Source organism: Habropoda laboriosa, unplaced genomic scaffold, assembly GCF_001263275.1.
Source record: "Habropoda laboriosa isolate 0110345459 unplaced genomic scaffold, ASM126327v1 scaffold166, whole genome shotgun sequence".
Classification (NCBI taxonomy): Eukaryota; Metazoa; Arthropoda; class Insecta; order Hymenoptera; family Apidae; genus Habropoda; species Habropoda laboriosa.
In genome coordinates, this window is record NW_017100283.1 from 62,551 (window position 1) to 81,732 (window position 19,182).

Consider the following 19,182-nt stretch of genomic DNA (forward strand, 5'->3'; position numbering starts at 1 on the left):
TAAAGAAAATTCGTAAAATCCAAACCGTCTCAAGTGATTCGACGACACATTGAAATGGAGCGAGTGCGTGGGTGTGTGTGTGGATGCGTGCGTTCGAGAAAAAAGAAGAAGAGTTGGAAGAGTGCGTGATTGACCAGCGAACCGTGAGCATCGAGAGAGAGAATTACATTTTCTTGTTACTAATAAAAAAATAATAATAGTGAACAGCACCGGCGACACGTGGGGTACTTTAATTTATTGAATAAAAAGTAATCAACAAATCCCACACATCCCAAAACAGATTCCGGTTCTTGAAACAGTTACGAGAACCGATAAAATGTTATAACTGTCATAGATATATCGGTTCTGGCACATATCGGTTCCGTATCGGTTTTATAACTGTTATTTTTCGGTTCTTGTATCGGTTTCGGTTTCGGTTCTTCAAAACCCACAATATATTAGTCCCGTATCGGTTCTACAATTCTACAACTGATATTTTTTGGTTCTGCATCGGGTATAGTTCGGTTCTACGTACGTACGTATATAAAATACATGTAGTACGTGAATAGGGAGAAGGGAGCAACAACGGGTCAACGTTGTAAAGTTTTAATAATAAAATAGAGAAAGAACAAAATAAAGGTACAAACGACTCGGTGGCCACTTAATATGTATGTAATTGATTTTTTCCGCTCGTCTCGCGCCTCGCCGACACACCATGCACACGCTCCCACACGCACACGCACGCACACACATCGTCTTTCGGTAGCTTTGCCTACCGCTGCCCTAGACCGTCCCAGATAAATAATATGTATCAGTGGCTTACTGCACAAATATTGTATGTCCAAATTTAGTGTTTTCGAAAAAGATGCGCTGAAGTAATAGATTCGAAGTCATACAAGAAAAATAAAATTATTATTTTTGATACGTTTACAAAGCAGATATATTTGTGATATCTATACAGTATCTATAGATAACAGTCAAGAATGATTTATTGCATATAAAAATTCAAATTTTACAAAAAGTGGACATAAAATATTTATGCAGTAAGATGATACATTACTATGTTTGATTTGGATTTTGATTGATTCTTTATTGAGTTTGAAAAAAATGTTAATATACGAGTTGTGTTGTATATGAGTGTTAATACGTGAGAATTGAAATTTTAATTTTGCACAACTATCTTATGATTAATATATCGTTAATCATTTTCGAACGATGTGGCGATAAAATAAATTTCAATCCTGAAAACAAATGTTCCACGTTTACTTGCGTCGGTGGAATTGCTAAAACGACTTCTGCAACTTCATATAATTCCGGGGCTTTACTTTTTTTATTGTGTCGTATACCTCTCTCCTATCTTTTATTAGTTTTTAGTCATCCTGCCTCCTTTCCTTAACTGTAAACAAATCCGCATCATCCTAACGTTAGTCACCCCGAAACCTAGACCTCCACATCATCCTTTACTTTTACTCATCGCTGAACCTAGACCTCACCGCCTCTCCCTACATTGACCTCTGAGACCAACCCCTACGGAGAATATATCTAGGGATATATCTAGAAACCTTTTCCGTCGAAACAGCAGATTTTTGTCTAGTGGTCTTCACGCACCGAACGTCACCGAACTGTCTAATAAAGTCGAATAGTACTACGCGCAGAATAGCTCCCTTATTTCGCCCCAGTTCCCGTCAGGCTCTCCTACCGCGTACCTATTGAATATAATAAACCAACGCAAGGAATCGCGAGCCGCGGAATACAACAGCGTTTTGGGACGCTACAGTAACGGTTCTTGTTTCGAAGAATAGTTAAGGCGTCTGACTTCGTCGATAAGGTGACGCGCACTAGTCGGTGACGGTCGTTTTGCTTCTTTCCAATCCTACTAACTCTAATGGTGGAATAGTCGCCAGGGCAGAGGCTGTTGAGTATACTTTGAATCCCCTCGAGATCCTGGGGATGGTTAGGTTGGGGTTGTTCTTCGAGGTTACTCACAATGATATTTCGTGAGCGAGATTTCCGGTCAGCAAGCTCTTGTAAGATCGATTCTTCTGAGAGAGAGTGACTGGGGAGCTGTGAAGATTTCAATTCCAATTGGCAGAGCCTCTCAGTAAGAGAGGTCATATCAAGCGTTAGTTTCTCGATGTCCGCTTTGTATAATTCTTTTAACTCCCTAACTTCTGCACAAAATACCTCAAATTGGCAAGGAATAAGTTTTGAATCCTTACGATTAGGTGATCATCTTCGATTGAGTCCGAACGGCTTGCCTGTGATAGAATCGAGCAGTCGAATAATTGACCGTTTGAGGCCAGGTGGTTTATCCGATTTAGGCAGCTAGGGTGTATGGCAATCCCACAACTTTTACACTTAGTAGGTTTAACAACCGGTTTACCACAACCATTGCACAAAAGATCCATTGCAGCAAATAAATGAGTTAATAGAAGCGAAAAATTTCAAATAAAGACGGTTGATTTGGGTGTCCGACAGTTACTCGTTGAATGTAAACAAAGCGAGAAAGCAAGACACGTTTACTCTGTGAGACGGTTAGATTTAGATTGATATTATGAATTATGACATACACTCATTTTTATGCTACAAACATATTAAAAAATAACAAAGTTCAACGTATTAATATGAACCCAACAGCAATACGAACTATTATCAAAAAGAGAATTATATTATTAAATATAATGAATTATATTTTATTAAGCTATTAGATCACAGCGTAACTATTCACTGTAGTGTTGAATACTGCTAGGTTGTGAAGCCAACCGATAAGTGGTTCCTTGAATTATACACATCATGACCGTGTGCTAGACAGCTAGAGCAAACATCAACAATAACATTCAATTCTTCTGAATCGTATAGCACTAGGCAATTACGATAATGTGAGGAACTTTATAAACATACATATAAGGCAAGTTGTACAACTTTCAACGTACAGATATACACTATCGGCCAAAAGTTTGGAATCACTACGTAAAATAAGAGAAACAGGATATGTCTAAGAAAAATTGAACGCCTACAAAATAATTGAGGAAGTTTTATTTGTCAAAATACTTATAAGTAGAATATTTTACATTTTATATTATTTTTTGTACGAAGAAATAGATATTTTTCTTTAAATTGCCTTCTTATCAAAAAAACCGCCCTAACTTCTAATGACAGCCTGACATATTCTGGGCATCCTGGAAATTAGTTTTTCCAGTATTTCTAACTTTAAACTTTTCCATGCTTCTTATAGTAGTTGCCCTTTCGATGTTGGACAGTGCAACCGGATATTCTGATGGAGCTCTTCCTACAAAAATTCTATCGGGTTCAAATCCGGTAATTGTGCTGGCCATGTCATATTCCTCAAGACCTGCTCTGTTTCTTTTTGCAATAAGAACTCTTTACACAATTTAGATGAGTACTTAGAGTCGTTATCTTGCTGCATAATAATATTTCTACCTATTAACCGGTGACCTAATGGTAGAGCGTGCTGCTCGAGTATCTGTTTATAGTCTTTGTTTAACCAACAGAGGTTTACGGCACGGATTCCAGGCGACGTTACTTTTGAGAAGTTTTTTCTACAAGTTCTTTGATAACAATAGCCTATTCAAGCCAGAGGGCAAATCCGGCTTATTACCTGATGTCCGCGGAAATTCTCCACTTCTGCGGGCCACCTGGTAAGCCGGTACTTGCCTCTGCACGCTCAGTAACGGTAAACATGCCATAAACCCGCAAAGTCGACGTTTCGGCAAAATCGCCACGCGGGGCTGACACCCCCGTTTGGGACCGTCTCTCCCTCTCTGCCACCGCCCTACTCTGCGGACCACGGGGGAGTGCACGAAGGCTTTGGAGAGCGGCTCTAGGGGGTGAAAGGCCCATGATTTGCCAACTAGGTAAACTCCCCATTTTGGCAAAGGAACATATGTATACATATACAGCCACTTCACGGCACACGGCAGATTCTAATACATTCAGAAACAATCGACAACAGTTTTGAGCGTTCTAACACGCAACATTTGACACTTTGATACACCAGTGGGGTCCAGTCCGCAATAATCAACACCACAAATAAAGTCGCGATTACAATCACGATCATAAGTAGTTGGCAGATACACGTGCAATAATTTACCAACGCCAACCCGACCTTCCAACCCACGAGAAGCGCGGGAAGCTGCGTTAACAGTCTTCTTTTTTCATTGTATTTTCTATTTTGATTAGGTTTCCTACTCCAACCGTTGAGAAACATCCCCAGACCATAACTGAACCACCACCATGTTTGACATTAGGTAGAATACACTCTGGCAACATTTTTTCATGTACAGATCGGCGAACAAATATCCTTCGGTGCGACCCAAATATTTCGAACTTGGATTCGTCAGTCCAAAGAACCTTACCCCAGTCCGTAGGTGTCCAATTTTTGTGACTTTTTGCCCAATCCAACCGCATTTTACGATTTTTCCACGAAAGCAATGGTTTCCTGACTGCTATACGGCCATTTAAACCTGCAGCTCTTAGTCGCCTTTTCACCGTGGTTAGAGATATTGTTGCGAGATGCGCCCTTTTTCCGACTCGGGTGTCAGAGTAACGCCGTGATGGTGGAATTTCCTGACTCGTGCGACTTTCGGTGATCCACGAGGGAAACGTCCTCTTCGCCGGGCAACTTAATCGGCCGGCGTCTTAATCAGTTCGCAAACCACGAGCTTCAGAAGGAAGCTGCTCGAGTCTGTACGAGAACGATCGAGTTTTTTCCTCGGTGTACGAGTTTTGACTTTGGTCTATATACTACGAGTGTTGAAATTGTTCTTTTTACGGCGAGTGTTAAAAATGTTCTGTCTTTTCGGAGGACGATTCCTCTTGAGGGAAGCGCGATTTCCCTCTCTACGCTTCGAGGCTCCGGTGGGGGTGAAGCACAAAATTTGACCTAATTGGTCGACTTTGTCTCCACCCCATCAGAGATAGAAACGAGGGATGCGGCACGCTTACCACCATGCAGTTCCGTGACTAACGCGAAGTCCTCGGTTTTCTCGATACCTTATGGCAGGGCCTGACTGGTGTCTCGAGAGTTTAGCCCTAACGGCGCCATGCCACAAGTGCCGAGACTTGACCGTTCGACGCTTCAAAGACTTCTATTATTTTCGCGCCGTATTACGACCGTCGAAGTCCTTGTCAAGGTTTACGTACCTTGCGTAAGAACTCCGACGGCGCATCCTTGGTGACATAGATGGGACCTACATCCACGATTGGAAGTAGGCCATTGAAAAGGTTTATTTTACGCATTCTTGGTTCCCGATATCCCCTTTGGAACGTCGATGGACTTACATCTGCAACGCAGATGTATATTCATTGAGCATGTACGAGCAGGAATTTAAGTGGTGAGAATTATTATTTTCTAGGAAAACTACAAGTGCGATGCATGATGGTATTCGTCCTTTGTTATGACGTAACAGATATTGTGGGTCGAAGATCTTGGCAATCGTCGACAAGATGGTTCGTTTGCTGACCTTGTCATTGACTGGGATTTCGACCGAGTATCGAATCGCGTCGTTCCTGGCGTCCCAGGAAACTCCCAACGCCTTCATCGTCGTGTCGTCGCCCAGGATCTTCGGGTGGATTTGATCTTCGCTGAGTCCCTTGAGGAGAGCGGGCTCGTTTGACGCCCATTGGCGTATAGTCAATCCACCCCGTTGAAGCAGCTCACCGATTTGCGTTTGCACGTGTTTCGCCTCCTCCATTGTGTTGGCGCCCGTGAGGAGGTCGTCCACGTACAAATCTCGTTTCAATATGGCCGCCGCTACCGGGTACGCGTTGCATTCATCGTCCGCGAGTTGGTGCACGCATCGAATCGCGAGAAATGGAGCCGAAGAGAAGCCGAACGTGACGACGTTCGACTCGTACGTTTGCACGATGCCTTGTTCGTCTCTCCATAAAACGCGTTGGTACTTTCGATCCTCCGGTCGCACGAGGAACTGGCGGTACATTTTTTCGATGTCCCCGGTAATCACGAATGCGTAAGTCCTAAACCGCAGCAGAAGCGTAAACAAATCGTCCTGAATGGTAGGACCAGTCATTAATGCGTCGTTTAATGACACGCCGCTGCTGGTTTTTGCCGAACCATCAAACACAACGCGGACCTTCGTCGTGGCGCTCGAAGGTTTTATTACGGCGTGGTGAGGCAGGTAAAAGCCACGCGCGTCGAGGGATTCTACCTGTCTTATGTGCCCGAGTGTACGGTACTCGTTTATTACCGCGGTGTATTGTTTTTTCAATTCCGGGTTGCGTTCCAATTTTCGTTCAATCGAAAGAAGGCGCGTTAAGGCACGCGACCGAGAATCTCCTAATTCGCCCTTTCTTTCATTGAAGGGTAACGCAACCACGTATCGTCCGGAATTGTCCCGTCGCACGTTTTTCACAAAATGTTCCTCGCACTCGCGTTCTTCCGGCGAAAGGTGCCGATCCTGGGCTCCCTCTTCAACTTCCCAAAACTTCTGTAAGTTGAAGTCCAGGCTCGTGACGAAAGCCTTATGGGTGTCGCGGGTGGCCGTCGTTGGGATGTTTCCTCCGATGATCCAGCCCAGTTGCGTTTTCTGTAAGACCAAATCGCGTCCACTTCGGTTGGAGAGGTCGATTTGGCCGATACTGAGGCACGACAGTGCTGGTCCGGTGCCGATCAGCATATCTATTTCTCCTGGCTGGTGGAAGCTTGGATCTGCCAGATGAACGTTGGCCGGTATACGCAACTGGGAGCGATCGAGTGGGACATCCGGTATTCGTTCCGATATTCTTGGAATTGTGAAGAACGAGAGTGTCCGTCGATAATTGGATAACCTCGATTGAATGGTTGTGGATACCGCTTTATATGCCATGGTGTTTACCTCATTAAGGCCTTGGATTGCCACGGATGCCCGGGTCGACGGCAAACGTAGCCTTTTTGCCAGATCCTCCGTGATAAAGTTGGCATTAGAACAGGTATCCACCAAGGTTCGACACTGAATGGGTTTCCGATCGTTGTCTAATACCTGCACGACTGCGGTTGCCAATAGTCCGTTTGTCTTCCCGTCGGAGACAAAGGAAACGCCTTGTCGTCGTGGTTTTGGCCGTCCGGTGCTTTTCGATCTTAGTCAAGTCTTTCTGACCTCTTCTCGGGGCGATGCGTCTCGATGGAGTTTCGTGTTATGACGTCCGTGACATACACGACATGTCCCTCCGTTGCATTGGTCGGTGGCGTGGTCCCCTTGGAGGCAGTTGATGCAAAGATTTGCTTTGCGTGCAGCCTGGAGCCGGTCTTTCACCGCCATGTCCAGAAATCTCTGGCATTGATAGGCCGGGTGAGAACCGGTGTTGCAAATTTTGCAGCTCGATTGGGATGCTGCAACGAAGGTTTGCCTCCTGGCCGTCCGTGGCGATGACGCTTTCCAGGGAGGTGTCGGTGATTTCCGTGGAAATGCTGGTGAGGTTCTCGTGGGTGTTTGCCGCGGCGGCGTATCGGATGCCGCGGAAGCGCGATTCTTAATTGCGACTGGAGTGTTCGTCGGCGAGTTCTCGGTCCGGCACCGATGGGACGCGTTACGAAGGTGCCGAAAAATATCGGCGATTTTTGGCATCGTCGTGTCGGACAGCGTCTGCTCCCACTCTCGCTTCGTCCCTGGACTCATTTTTGAGATGGCGATGCTGGCTAAAAGGTCGTTGGCTATGTTTTCCCACGACCTTCCCAACGCTTGCAGCGATCTGATTTGAGATTGCATATGGTTGATCATATCGCGGATCGATTCGGCCGTGTCGTCTGTCATGGTGGGCGTGTTGCGAAGCAACGCGGCATGTTGCAGGACGAGCGCTCGCGTGTTGTCGTATGTTTCGTTCAGCTGATCCCACGCTGCCTTGTAATTGTCCTCGCTGATGGTAAAGGACTCAATGGCGGATTCCGCCTTGCCTGATAGTGAGAGTCGGAGGTAGTGTAACTTCTGTATGTCCGATAATCCCGAATGCGCGTGGATCATCGTTGAGAAGGCATCCTTGAACGCTACCCATTTTTCGAGCCGGCCGTCGAATTTCGGTAAGTCAATTTTTGGTAGGTGGACACCGATCGCGGTTGATGATGTCGACAACGTGGGTGAGTCGGCGTTTCTCAGCGTTGTCGTCCGCGTCGGGGCTTGCTCTACCTCTTGTAGCAGCGAGATGGCGGTAGCGATGACGTTATCATACAGTTCGGTAACTGCTTCGCGTTCTGCCTCGGACTGCTCGAAGCCCTCGATGAGCCCCAATTCGTCTTGTATCGTGTTGAAATTGTCGAATTGCTTTCGCAGCCTCTCGACGCGTTCGCGGATTTTTACGCGTTCTTTCGCGGAGTCTTGATACCCTTTAAGCGCGTTGCCGAGAGACGTTATTTGCCCTTTGAACACGCGGCGTTTGTTCTTGGACATCTGGAGGGATTGCGCTTGACTTGCACCAGATTCACTCGTTGACGCGTTCGCCATTTCGTCGGTGATGTGAAGTCGAGACGGAGGGAATCACGATCAAGGATATCGCAGGAAAAGAAACGATCGGTTATTCTTAACGAGCTTACCTTGACTGATGCGGAGAACGTGGTTGATCACCGTCGTTTTGAATTTGGGAAGCTGCGACTGAGTTGGCTGGACTGGTTGCCTGCTGCGTGGCTTCGTTGGATTGCTCCGTCGCGTGCTTGTGCCGGATCCCCCGATCACTTTAGCACTCGTTAGATCACTGTGTTCACAGATCACTTGTGCACTGATAATCCGTAGGTCACTGATCCGACTCGAAGGACCATAAAATGTTTCGTAGCTTGGCAATCTCGCTAGATTGCTCGCCCGTACGCGATCACCGAACGCGGATTAAGATTCCTCGGCTGGGGTTGTAAGGCCCAGCTTAACTTTTGGTCTCGTCGATGGTCGCGACGCTTCGATTTCCAAATTTCTTCAGAAATCGAGTGTTTCGAGTCTAGTCTCCGGACGATTGAGACTAGAATAATCTTGCGCGTTTCGAGACGAACGAATTCTCGATTTTCGTGAGTGTAGCTTCTTCGACGATGTTCGAAGCTCGAAGTACTTGTTAGCACTCGCCCTGTCGGTGTTCGCGTCGGTACCTTCAGGTTGCTTCGAATACGCTGATTGGCCTTTTCCGAATTTCCGACGAATTTCGACCCTTCGGAAGTTCCCGGTTTACGATATGGCCGATTGTTTGAACGAACGAAAGTGAAAGTCCGGTTTACGATATGACCGATTGTTTGAACGAACGAAAGCGAAACTCTAAGCTATTGTTTGAAAACACGAAACGATTGAATACATTTTATTACTTTTAAGGTGAAATTGCATGCGATAAAAAAAATAAACTAAAACTCGAAAAAGGCTAATCGCGGAATTACATTTGTAGGCACGTCCATGTCGTAAACGAACCTTCGAGGATTTTTGCCGTATTGTTCCGCATCGGACGGAACATATTGTATTCGGTCTACTATCATTAAGTCCTACACGAATTTCCGAGGCCGTTAGTCATCTGTTTCGTTTGCAAATAATATTTATTCTTACATCTTCAGCTCTCGACGTGATTTTGGGTCTTCCTGACCGTGGTTTGTCTTTCAAACTATCAGTATCCGCAAAACGTTTTATTGTACCCTGCACGCCCTTGTATGATACTTTCAATTTCCTTGCAATGTTCCGCAAAGAATAACCTTCCTTTCTAAGTGTGATAATTGCACTTCGAGTTTCAATACTAATTTCTATTCTTTTTGCCATTTTAAAATATTAATGTAAAATTTTAGCTGCCAATCACATTTCAACGCCTTCGTTCACGAGAATGGTGGCAATCTATAACAAATGTCCGATTTATACATTTTCTCGGCCCCCGGACCAGCCAATTGGAATCTAATATTGTAACATTCGACACTTATTGGTAAACAAAAAAATCGCGAATTCCTATATAAGGCGAAAACAGAGAATCTTTCCTGGCAGTAGAAAAGTTCATTCCGAGCGTTGCCTTAAACTGAGTGTATGAATTATATAATAGTATTATGGACACAAGAAAATGCTGAAATCTCTTAAAGTGTAATTCAACTTGTTAACATCTGATATATTAACGACGAATCATTCCAAAATTTACCGGTATATTCAATTTTGATAGAAATCGGCAAGTGATTCCAAACTTTTGGCCGGTAGTGTACATTACAGATTCGTATAAAATATAATTAATCATTGAATGATTTAAAAATTACTGATTAATGATTACAAATTACAGAAGGTAATCACTATTACTGATTTATCTCAACGATGATTGACTGATTAATGATTACAATTATTATTATTACATTAAATAATCGATTACAAAAGAATTAATTACTGCCCAACTCTGGCTCAAACCTAAACATTCGGCTAGTTGTGTGCGCGAATGCGTGTGTTTGAGATTAGACACCGGGGAGCAAACACAGTTTTGCCCGAACCGTTGGGCTCCGGCAAAAATTTTCGCCCGCAACTGTCACCGCATTCGAACCATCCTGCCGATTTGTTCAATTCGAAGGATTAGCGTTCTTTTTCTTGATCTTGCAACAATATCTCCTGTTGCGTCGTAGACCTTGATCAAGTCTTATGACCAGGAGTCTGGCGCAGGTTGTTGATAGTTCTCGCAGGTTCGAGGTGGAATGAAACTTCGTTGTTGGGTTAGATGCCTTTTTTTATTGGATGTTTTTCTTTCGGTTCGTTGAAATAGATGTTGATGAATTATTTGCTTTCGGATCGTTGATAGATGTTTAGGTGAGATTCGGTTATTCCTTCTTTTTTTTTGACGATCTGCTTTCGGATCGTTGATAGATGTTTTGCTGAGATTCGGTTATTCTTTTTTTTTACGATTTTCCTCGTGCACTCGTTGTACTGTAAATGTGCGGTTTTGAGGTGTGTAGATGTATATATAGGGATCAGGTGGGTTCTGTTCGGTCGTTGTGTTATGGAGGTGGAAAATGTGGTGTGTCCGGCTATTGGTCGACGAAAACTGTGACCTTTTGGGGAACCGAATTTGTTGTAAACAAATTCAATCCCCGGTAACGAATGTTTTATGGTCCCGAGTGTTTTTGGGACCTATTGTCCACATTTAGTTTTAGAAATTATTTTTCACGTCGAAATATTTAATTATCTGTGTTTGCCCCCAACATCTTACAAGGAACGTTCTCGATCGGTCCGGTTTCGATTTTGATCAAACTTTGTACACTTATAAAGCAGTCAAAAATAATCGACACGTATTTTTTTTTAGCTGCGGTAAATCGAGTTTAAGGGGTGAAACCACCCCTTGAAATTTTGGCTCGAAACGCCTATCTCGAAAACGGTAAGTCATACGAAAAAATTGTTAATGGGCGAGGTTAATGGTTTCTGACGTACAATAACATGGTGTTAAAAAATTTAACAAAATACAGTTTGTTTATAACAAAAAAAATTTATTAAGTTAATTTTTCATTTTATTGAAATTTTCATAATGACAAAAAATGACAAGCATTTTATTCCAAATCCATTAGTATATAACATTTTAAAATTGCCTCTTACAGTTTTGCAGATTTTGATGATTTACATATTGCGCACACATCCACTATGGTAGTAGCCGTTCTAACTTTCATTTTAATGAAGCATTCTGGCTTGCACTAAATTATACAGTAACAAGTAACAAATAACAATGACAGTAACAAGTTTCTTAACAGCAATGAAAGGATTAATTGTTTTTATTATTCACCTATGACATCGTGGCAAAGGTGGAGCGATTTATAAATTATAAGTACATACAGTGTGTATAGCAATTATTCTATGTAGTTTCGACAATAGTGGTACTCGTCGAAAAAATGTTTGAGACATAAAGATTTCTTACACCATGCGCATTTAATTATTGCCACGTCACCGCAAATATGGCATCTTGGTTCATTTTCAACAGAATAGCAGTATTCAACAGGATTCTGGAATGCATTTGGTTTTTCATCTATATATCCGGATTTATACCAGGAGTATTTAATAAAATTTTGGAACCTTGGCGATGAAAATTGATTGTGGACCAGAGATTGAAGTTTGATTATATTAATCCTAGCGTGGAGATTAATGTCGTGATTTAAAATGAGAACTATATCGGAAAATCGGCGGACGAAATTTTTCCAAGTGCGGAAACCGTAAACATCCAGTGGTTGAACATACTTTGTTCCACCTTTTGGTATTATAAAAAGTTTTACATTTTTACCCTCGGGAGTAACTTCGTTCAGTGTCTTCTTTCAGTGACCATTCCAGGAATCAAGAATTAGAACTGTTGTGGGCCCAGTATTTGCGAAGTAAATCTCTCTTAACCAGGTCTTGAAATGGTCCGTAGTTAATTTTCCTGACTTTGAAGCTGCAATATATACATTGTCAGGGCGAAATAAATGTTGTTCCACAATCGGCCCGAAATGTCCTGTACTCTCTTTGAGTACAATAAATAATGGTGACAGTAATTGTCCATCAGCTGAAATGGTTGGCTGGATGGTGTAACTATGAGTGGTGGATGACACTGATTGAACCCCTCCTTCTACGATTTTTATACCTTCTTCAGCCAAAGTGCGCCCTGAATGTAATTCCAAATTAAAACCACTTTGATCGGAATTGTAAACATTGAGTGGTTCATTTCGGGCTCTATATAATTTTACTTCATTCACGAATGCGCTGCATTGCAAATGAATATCGTCTTCTCGATTTACCACATTTGTGGTTACAAATCTGGTAATTTTTCTGGACACTAATCTAAACGTCTTTTTAAAAGTATCTAGCCAAGTATGTCCGGCTTTAAATGTTTGTAAATTTTCTATATCTCTCTCTTGTAAAGCCCATCGCCGTAGATCTACTTCATGCACAATTACTCTTAACTGCCGAGCTTCCATAAATTTATTAAATGTATACTCTGCAATACGTTTTACCTTTTCCTTTTTTGTGCCACCCTGTTCAACTTGTAAAGCCCACTTACGAAGCATTCTTTCGGATTTCACGTGACGGAATTTGGAACGCACGGTGTCTAATTTTAATCGCTTCGACATACCGCTGTTCCAGTACGCCACAGCTTTCCTTTTATATTCGTTTATTACTATAATCCGCCAAACCGAGACTTCGTTGCGTCCTCATCAGGTTGCAACATCTCTTGAAACAAGTCTTCAGTTACAAGTAATAATAAAAAATTTTGTATTTTACTACAATCAATTTCGAAAAAGTACAATCCAGTTCTGCCCACAAAAGGTACGATCTGGGGTTGCTTCCCAACCGGATGTATCCATTCTTCCTGTATCATCTGATTAGTAGTATTATTTTTGTCATTTTCACTATCGCTACTGTGTTCGATTCGATAGGATTTAGAAACACATTGTTGCGTCTTGTACTTCGAACAAGCTGTATGTTCGAGAGTAGTGGCGGTGAATTGTCGCTGGTTCGCTGGTGAGGTTTGATTGGTGGTGTGAAAACGAAGTGATGGACTTCGAATGTGCACTTGTTTTTAATATGTTTCAAAATGAATACTTTATTTGTAGCGAGTGGTGATTTGCTGTGGTGTGTGAGCGAAGTGAGTTACTTGTATATTAGTGTCGTCTGCCGCGTTGGTGTGCTTATTTTATAAAAAAATGTGGATGGGTAGGAGGTGATGGTCTACGCCAATTGGACAGTCCTCCATGGCCCGCGAGCATGCCGCCTACCCTGGAATTTCCAAGTTGGCAGGGCGGTGGTATGTCGCGATGGCGGAGGAATGGGGCCCAGATAGCTCGCTCGTAACGGGACTTGGGCGGCCAGAGTGACGCGAAAGGTTTTATGACATGTCAATGTCTATTGATTGTTCACGAGTGGGCACCAGGAAGGTGTGTGGCCCGCAGAAACTTTATTTCTCTACGGCCATAAAACGCTTCCTGGGCTTCGTCGCCAATTTGAAAGGAAATTTTAATTAAAGCGAAACAAAAAAGGGGCGCATTCAAAAATAGCGTAAACAGGCACATCTTACACCAATTTCGCTCGATGTGTCACTTCTTACTTCTTCGCAAGGTAATAGTGATTCGAGATGAATTTCGCTGTCTCCCCCAACAGAATAATCAGTATGATTAGATGCACTACTAAATATCTCGTAACTTTCCATTTTTATAAGGGTAACAGAACTTTGCGAAGACACGACAATTGGAGGCACAAGATGAACGGCACAACAGCTAATGTTTTAACGGCTGTGTTTTAGCTGCTACACGTAGAACAACAGAACTGTCACGAAAATAAAACGATTGATAACCTATTTCAAACATCATTAGTAAATAAAAAAACATTTATAACTATTAAAAAGATTATTTAAAAAATTTTTTATATTGTGTAAAAGCAGTTTAATAAATACCGAAAAGCTTTATTTCGTTATATGTTGTATTAGCTTAGACAAAAATTGTTTGATAGAGCATAAATTTTCATCCGTCAAAGTAGAATGACCCCTTAAGGTTTCGACGTAGCTAGCCTTTATTATGTACAATCGGCGTGGCTAAGATCGTGACTTTATCTCCGACTTTATATCCTCGACCCCTGCCCCACCGGCGGCCATCTCCCTGTATCAGCCTCGCGAGAGGGTGTGGAGAAGACTGGTGAGTATGAAAGGAAATGATGAACCATGGGGGGAGGTGTATAAATGGCGTACGAAGCGGCGTGGATAGAGAGTTGAGTGGTCTGAAAGTATCAAAGGCTGCATGTGAAGGAATACTAGGATTGATGTCGGAATATGAGGAATGTGTGATGAGACTGATAGCGAAGAACGAGAGATTGGAGTGAAGGTTGCAAGAGCGACAGAATGAATGGACCAGAATGGTATGCGAATGTAGTGAAGCGCAATGTAGAAGTGAATAGCGTGAATGATGGTGTGAGTGAGCGTGATGGCGCGGGTGTGCGTGAGAGCATGAGAGTGCCACGGAAGTCGTGTGCGGTGGTGATATAGCCGATGAATGAAAATGTGGAAACCATGAGTGAGGAAATTAAAAAGAAGGTGCTGAACAAGGCGAGTGGATTGTTGAATCTGCGAGTGAGTGCGTTGCGAAAGACTAGAAATGTGGGTATAGCTATTGAAACGGTGAGTGAAAGAGAAAGAAGTATGATTAGAGAGTGTGGCAAGTTTAAGGAGATGGAATTTAAAGTGAGGTGATAATGAATGATTTGTATGAAAGGAATTTGCTTGAATGTATGAGTGTGAATGAGTTTAAAGAGCGTGTGAGAATATTAGTAGGAACAATAGGAAGGATGCCAAGAAGGGAATTTAGCGATGGAGATGAGTGCATGCGTGAGTGGTAGAATACTGAAGGAAGGAATAGTGTTTGTGAGATGGAGTGCGTATAAGCTGCGGGAGTTTGCTTGCGTGATGAGATGTTCTAAGTGCTATGGGTATGGATATATGATACGTAAGTATGTAGGTGTGGTGAGACTGGGCATGAGATGAATGTGTGTAGAGCGCAGGAAGAATGTATAAATTGTAAAGAGAAAAAGAGAGTGTGGAACCATTCTGTAGTGTCGAAAGAGTGCCCAGAGTATATGAGTATGCTTGAAAGAGCGAGAATGTGTGTATGTGATGAATGCTTGAAGTTTCTGCAGCTGAACTGTCAAAGAGCGAGTGCGGTAATGAATGATTTAGGTGTGATGTTGTGCGAGAAGGGAATAAGTGTGGTGTTCCTGCAAGAACCTTACGTGGCACATGGGGATATCAAGGGTCTCTCAATTCACATAAGAGTGTGGTTAAAGCGTGTGTTATAGTGAATGATGAATGTGTGCAGTCGATGTTGGTGAATGAGCGTACAAGTGAATATGGTGTATGTGTGTGCGGATATCGGGCCCTAATTTGAGTATGTCGCGTACGTTCTGTCTGTTGCGTACAACAGCGCAACTCGTACTTCGCACGCTGAATTAACTTTGTGCGAATAGTTTAATTCTAGTGGACTGTATAACTTATATTTTATTTTTCTTGACTATCACACCTAATGTACTATTTATTTAACGTTCAATGTTCGTGCTTCTATGTCTTGTGTCTAACTAACTTTTCGTTTTTAAAAAGATCCCGTCGATGCCTCCGAACAAACCGCATCGCGGGGGTGAGACACTCGGATAGGTGGAATTCATGTTTCGATAGTGGTGGGGAAGGGTGGCTGACACTACCTATTGGTTAAAATTAAAGGGGAGAAACTAAGCAAAAATGCCACCCCCCAGACCATTCGTCACTCTCAGGTACCGATCATACCCTTGAGTGACGCACGGGGAAATTCCGAATGTCTCTAACAATGATTGTAGCAGACAATAGCCTTAGGAAACGCTTCGGCTCTGGTGGCCATATGTATGAAAATTTACCGAAAAAAAAGGGACGAAGCTTCTATCTCGAAAAAACAAGTTTATAAAAGGCAAGGCAAAAAGAACTACAATTGCCGTGGTATCATAAAGTTACTGTCGCTACGAAACGGCTAACGGCCTTCTAATAAAAATGTACTTATTTGGTATATCTCGAGGGTTAGGCGGCAGGTATACGCCTCGAGGGCTAAATAATCCTTACTGCTACGAAAAATTGAAGAATATTAATTTGAAAGGTCGCTACGCGACAGAGTACATGGACTGGTTTACGAGTGGTGTACCTGTGTTGATAGGTGCGGATGCTAATGTGGTGAGTGCGTTGTGGTATAGTAAGGGTGAGAATAGAGGGCGTGATAGTGATGTGCATGGTGAGGTTTTGGAAGAGTTTTTGTTGCAAAGGAGTGTACTTACAGAGTAGAGCTGTTACTTAAGAGATACCCGGGTAAACAGAAATTATCCGGGTGTCTTATGAGATGAGATAGCAGAGAGTAGATATCTATTATTCCTCGACTATTTGGGTACTTAGATACTCGGTATGTTTTACTCGAGTACTCTACTCATATACAATGAAGTAATTAATTGTTTCAAATTAGATGTCTTTATTTTTATACAAAAATACTAACAAATCTACATTTTCTGATAACAAGCTCGTCGGCTTTGAACTACCAATATTTCCAGCAGTAGAAAATACTCTTTCAGAGCTGGCAGATATTGCCGGAATGCATAAATATTTTTTAGCGATTTTTGCTAATCTTGGATACTTTTGTTCCCGTGTTTTCCACCATTCTAATGGACATATGTTATGATTTATTTCAATATCTTGCAAATATATTTGTAATTCTGAATTACTACCGCTAAGACCTTGTAAGTTGTGGAATATAAAATCTAGAGTAGTACTTGTTACAAAGGCGGCATTTTCTACAGTTTCAGCTATTTCTATGTTTTTTATTATATTACTTATGACTACTGTAATAAGATTCTTTTTTTCGTTGTTTTCGAATGACAATTGTTTGCTTCTTGGATCCAAAAATGAAGCAAGACCATGGACAGTTTCGATATTTGAATTTAACTTAAACTGTAGCGCACCCCGTAAAGAGGGTAGTGCTCCGAGCGGCCACCAGAGTAGCGCCCTCGTCCCTTCCCTCGTCACCATCCCTTATAGACTCCCCCACTATCTCACTCCCCCACTCCATCAGTCTCGCTGCCCCAGGGGACCCCCAGCAAGGATAAAAAGAGGGCCGATCTACGATTTTGATGGACAAAGACGGATACTTGCTCCAAGACGCTCCCTTGTGTGGACATCGAACGGACAAAAATCCTGCCTGGTTCCGACTTTGCTCCCTGGCGTGGACAAATCCGGACCACGAGGCAACGTTTAGATCCGTCTACCCAGTTAACGTTTCCGCGCCCTTTTGGTGAACGTGCGATAGTGACCGAGTGACAAGGACAAACTCGAAAACAGACGTTTAACGCTGCAGACGAGTGCGGTAGCTCCGATAATAGTGGCACAGTGTTCTCGTGAGGTTGCGATATTTAAGTGTAGTCGGCCCGAACCCCACACAACCTAAGACGCGAAGATCACGCACTATACCTATTTGTAAGGGATGTCACCAAAACACTTTTAAATTGTTCCGTTTCAGATCTGCCTACGTCATTAGTTTTGAGATGATTATTAATAATACTATGAATGATGGGAAGTACTAAAGAACATAATGTTGTAGTTACTTCATCCAAGGGTTTTAAGACCGTAATTATATCATTTATTATTGCCCAATGATGTTCTGACATATCAAGTTTTGCCGCAATATTTAATTTCGTAATCGTCCTGTCTGTTAAAACAGACATAATTGCAGTTCTGTTGTATATTAGTCTCTCGCACATATAATAATAAGAACCCCAGCTTGTGGGGCAACTTTGAATTAATTTTCGTCTGTTTAGATTTAACTGCTTCTCTTTTTCGATGAAAGCAATCGTAGCAACGTTAGAATGATTAAAATATTGAACAATTTTACTGCCCTTATGTATAACTTCATTGATTATATCTACTGCGTCTAGAGCATCTTTCAATTGTATATTATGTGCGGCACAAGAAATGCTGTATTGTACGTTGTCAGACAAATTGGCAGCCATACTTATATTATATGCGTTACCATGAACCATCGCAATTACTTTATCAGTAATATTCCAGTCTTCATTAAGCATGTTAAACATGATGGCTTAATTTTCCCCCGAATGGCGGTCTTCCATAAACTGTGTACAAAGTGTGTAATTCTGTAGGACCCATTTTTCATTAATAAAATGTACCGTTGTAGAAATATACGAATCTTGAGATCTCGAGGACCATCCGTCATTAGTGGGCGCTCTATTAGGTGCCCCCGAAAGTTCTTTTTCAATTCTTCTTCGTTTTTCATTATACATATTTTGTAATCGTTTCAAAATACTTTTCGGGCAAGGACACTGATATCCTGGTTCCAATACAGCTATAAACTCTTTGAATCCATTACTATTACAAAATGAAATAGGTATCATATTTACTGAAATCATACGAGCAAGTGCCTGCGATATTGCACTGTGATTGTTGAACATCACTTAAATCTCCAAAGTTTTATACAAGTAATTTCAATTGTTTATAAAAAATGCGCGTTGAAACGAAATATTTTACAGAATGTCATTTTTCGACTTCTAAATTCATCCCTTCAAATTTTATCAAAATCCTCGGGGGACAGGTATGTAGTCTCCTTGATAAGTGCTTTGCACATCAATATTTCTCAAATTTTTCATTTCGCTGAAAAGTTACAAAATGAAATTACAAAATAATTAAAAATAAAATGTAACACCGACCCACAGTGTTTCGACCAATGGATAAAAATCAGAAATTCAAAGTGTAAAA

General features: G+C 42.2%; 3 protein-coding genes across 3 annotated transcripts; all 3 read right to left on the reverse strand.

The window, feature by feature from the left end:
- Positions 1–5,276: 5,276 nt before the first annotated feature.
- LOC108573663 lies at positions 5,277–6,824 on the reverse strand. The gene has a single exon (XM_017936140.1). The coding sequence runs from the start codon at positions 6,822–6,824 to the stop codon at positions 5,277–5,279; it is 1,548 nt and encodes a 515-aa protein (XP_017791629.1).
- Positions 6,825–7,079: 255 nt separating this feature from the next.
- Positions 7,080–8,432, reverse strand: LOC108573665. The gene has a single exon (XM_017936141.1). It carries the CDS (start codon positions 8,430–8,432, stop codon positions 7,080–7,082), a length of 1,353 nt encoding a protein of 450 aa, XP_017791630.1.
- An 8,449-nt stretch (positions 8,433–16,881) lies between these two features.
- Positions 16,882–18,503, reverse strand: LOC108573666 (zinc finger BED domain-containing protein 4-like). The gene is made up of 2 exons (XM_017936142.1): positions 17,879–18,503; positions 16,882–17,258 (listed from the first exon to the last, which is right to left on the reverse strand). The coding sequence occupies exons 1-2, from the start codon at positions 18,501–18,503 to the stop codon at positions 16,882–16,884; spliced, it is 1,002 nt and encodes a 333-aa protein (XP_017791631.1).
- Between the last annotated feature and the right edge of the window lie 679 nt (positions 18,504–19,182).

Excerpts from the sequence above, each read along its gene's own strand:
- LOC108573663 (XM_017936140.1), bottom strand. The coding sequence starts at position 6,824 with ATGGCATATAAAGCGGTATCCACAACCATTCAATCGAGGTTATCCAAT.
- LOC108573665 (XM_017936141.1), bottom strand. The coding sequence starts at position 8,432 with ATGGCGAACGCGTCAACGAGTGAATCTGGTGCAAGTCAAGCGCAATCC.
- LOC108573666 (XM_017936142.1), bottom strand. The coding sequence starts at position 18,503 with ATGTTTAACATGCTTAATGAAGACTGGAATATTACTGATAAAGTAATT. Across the intron at positions 17,259-17,878 it reads ATCCCTTACAAATAGGTATA|TAGTCATAAGTAATATAATA; the intron begins GTGCGTGATCTT and ends ATCTTATTACAG.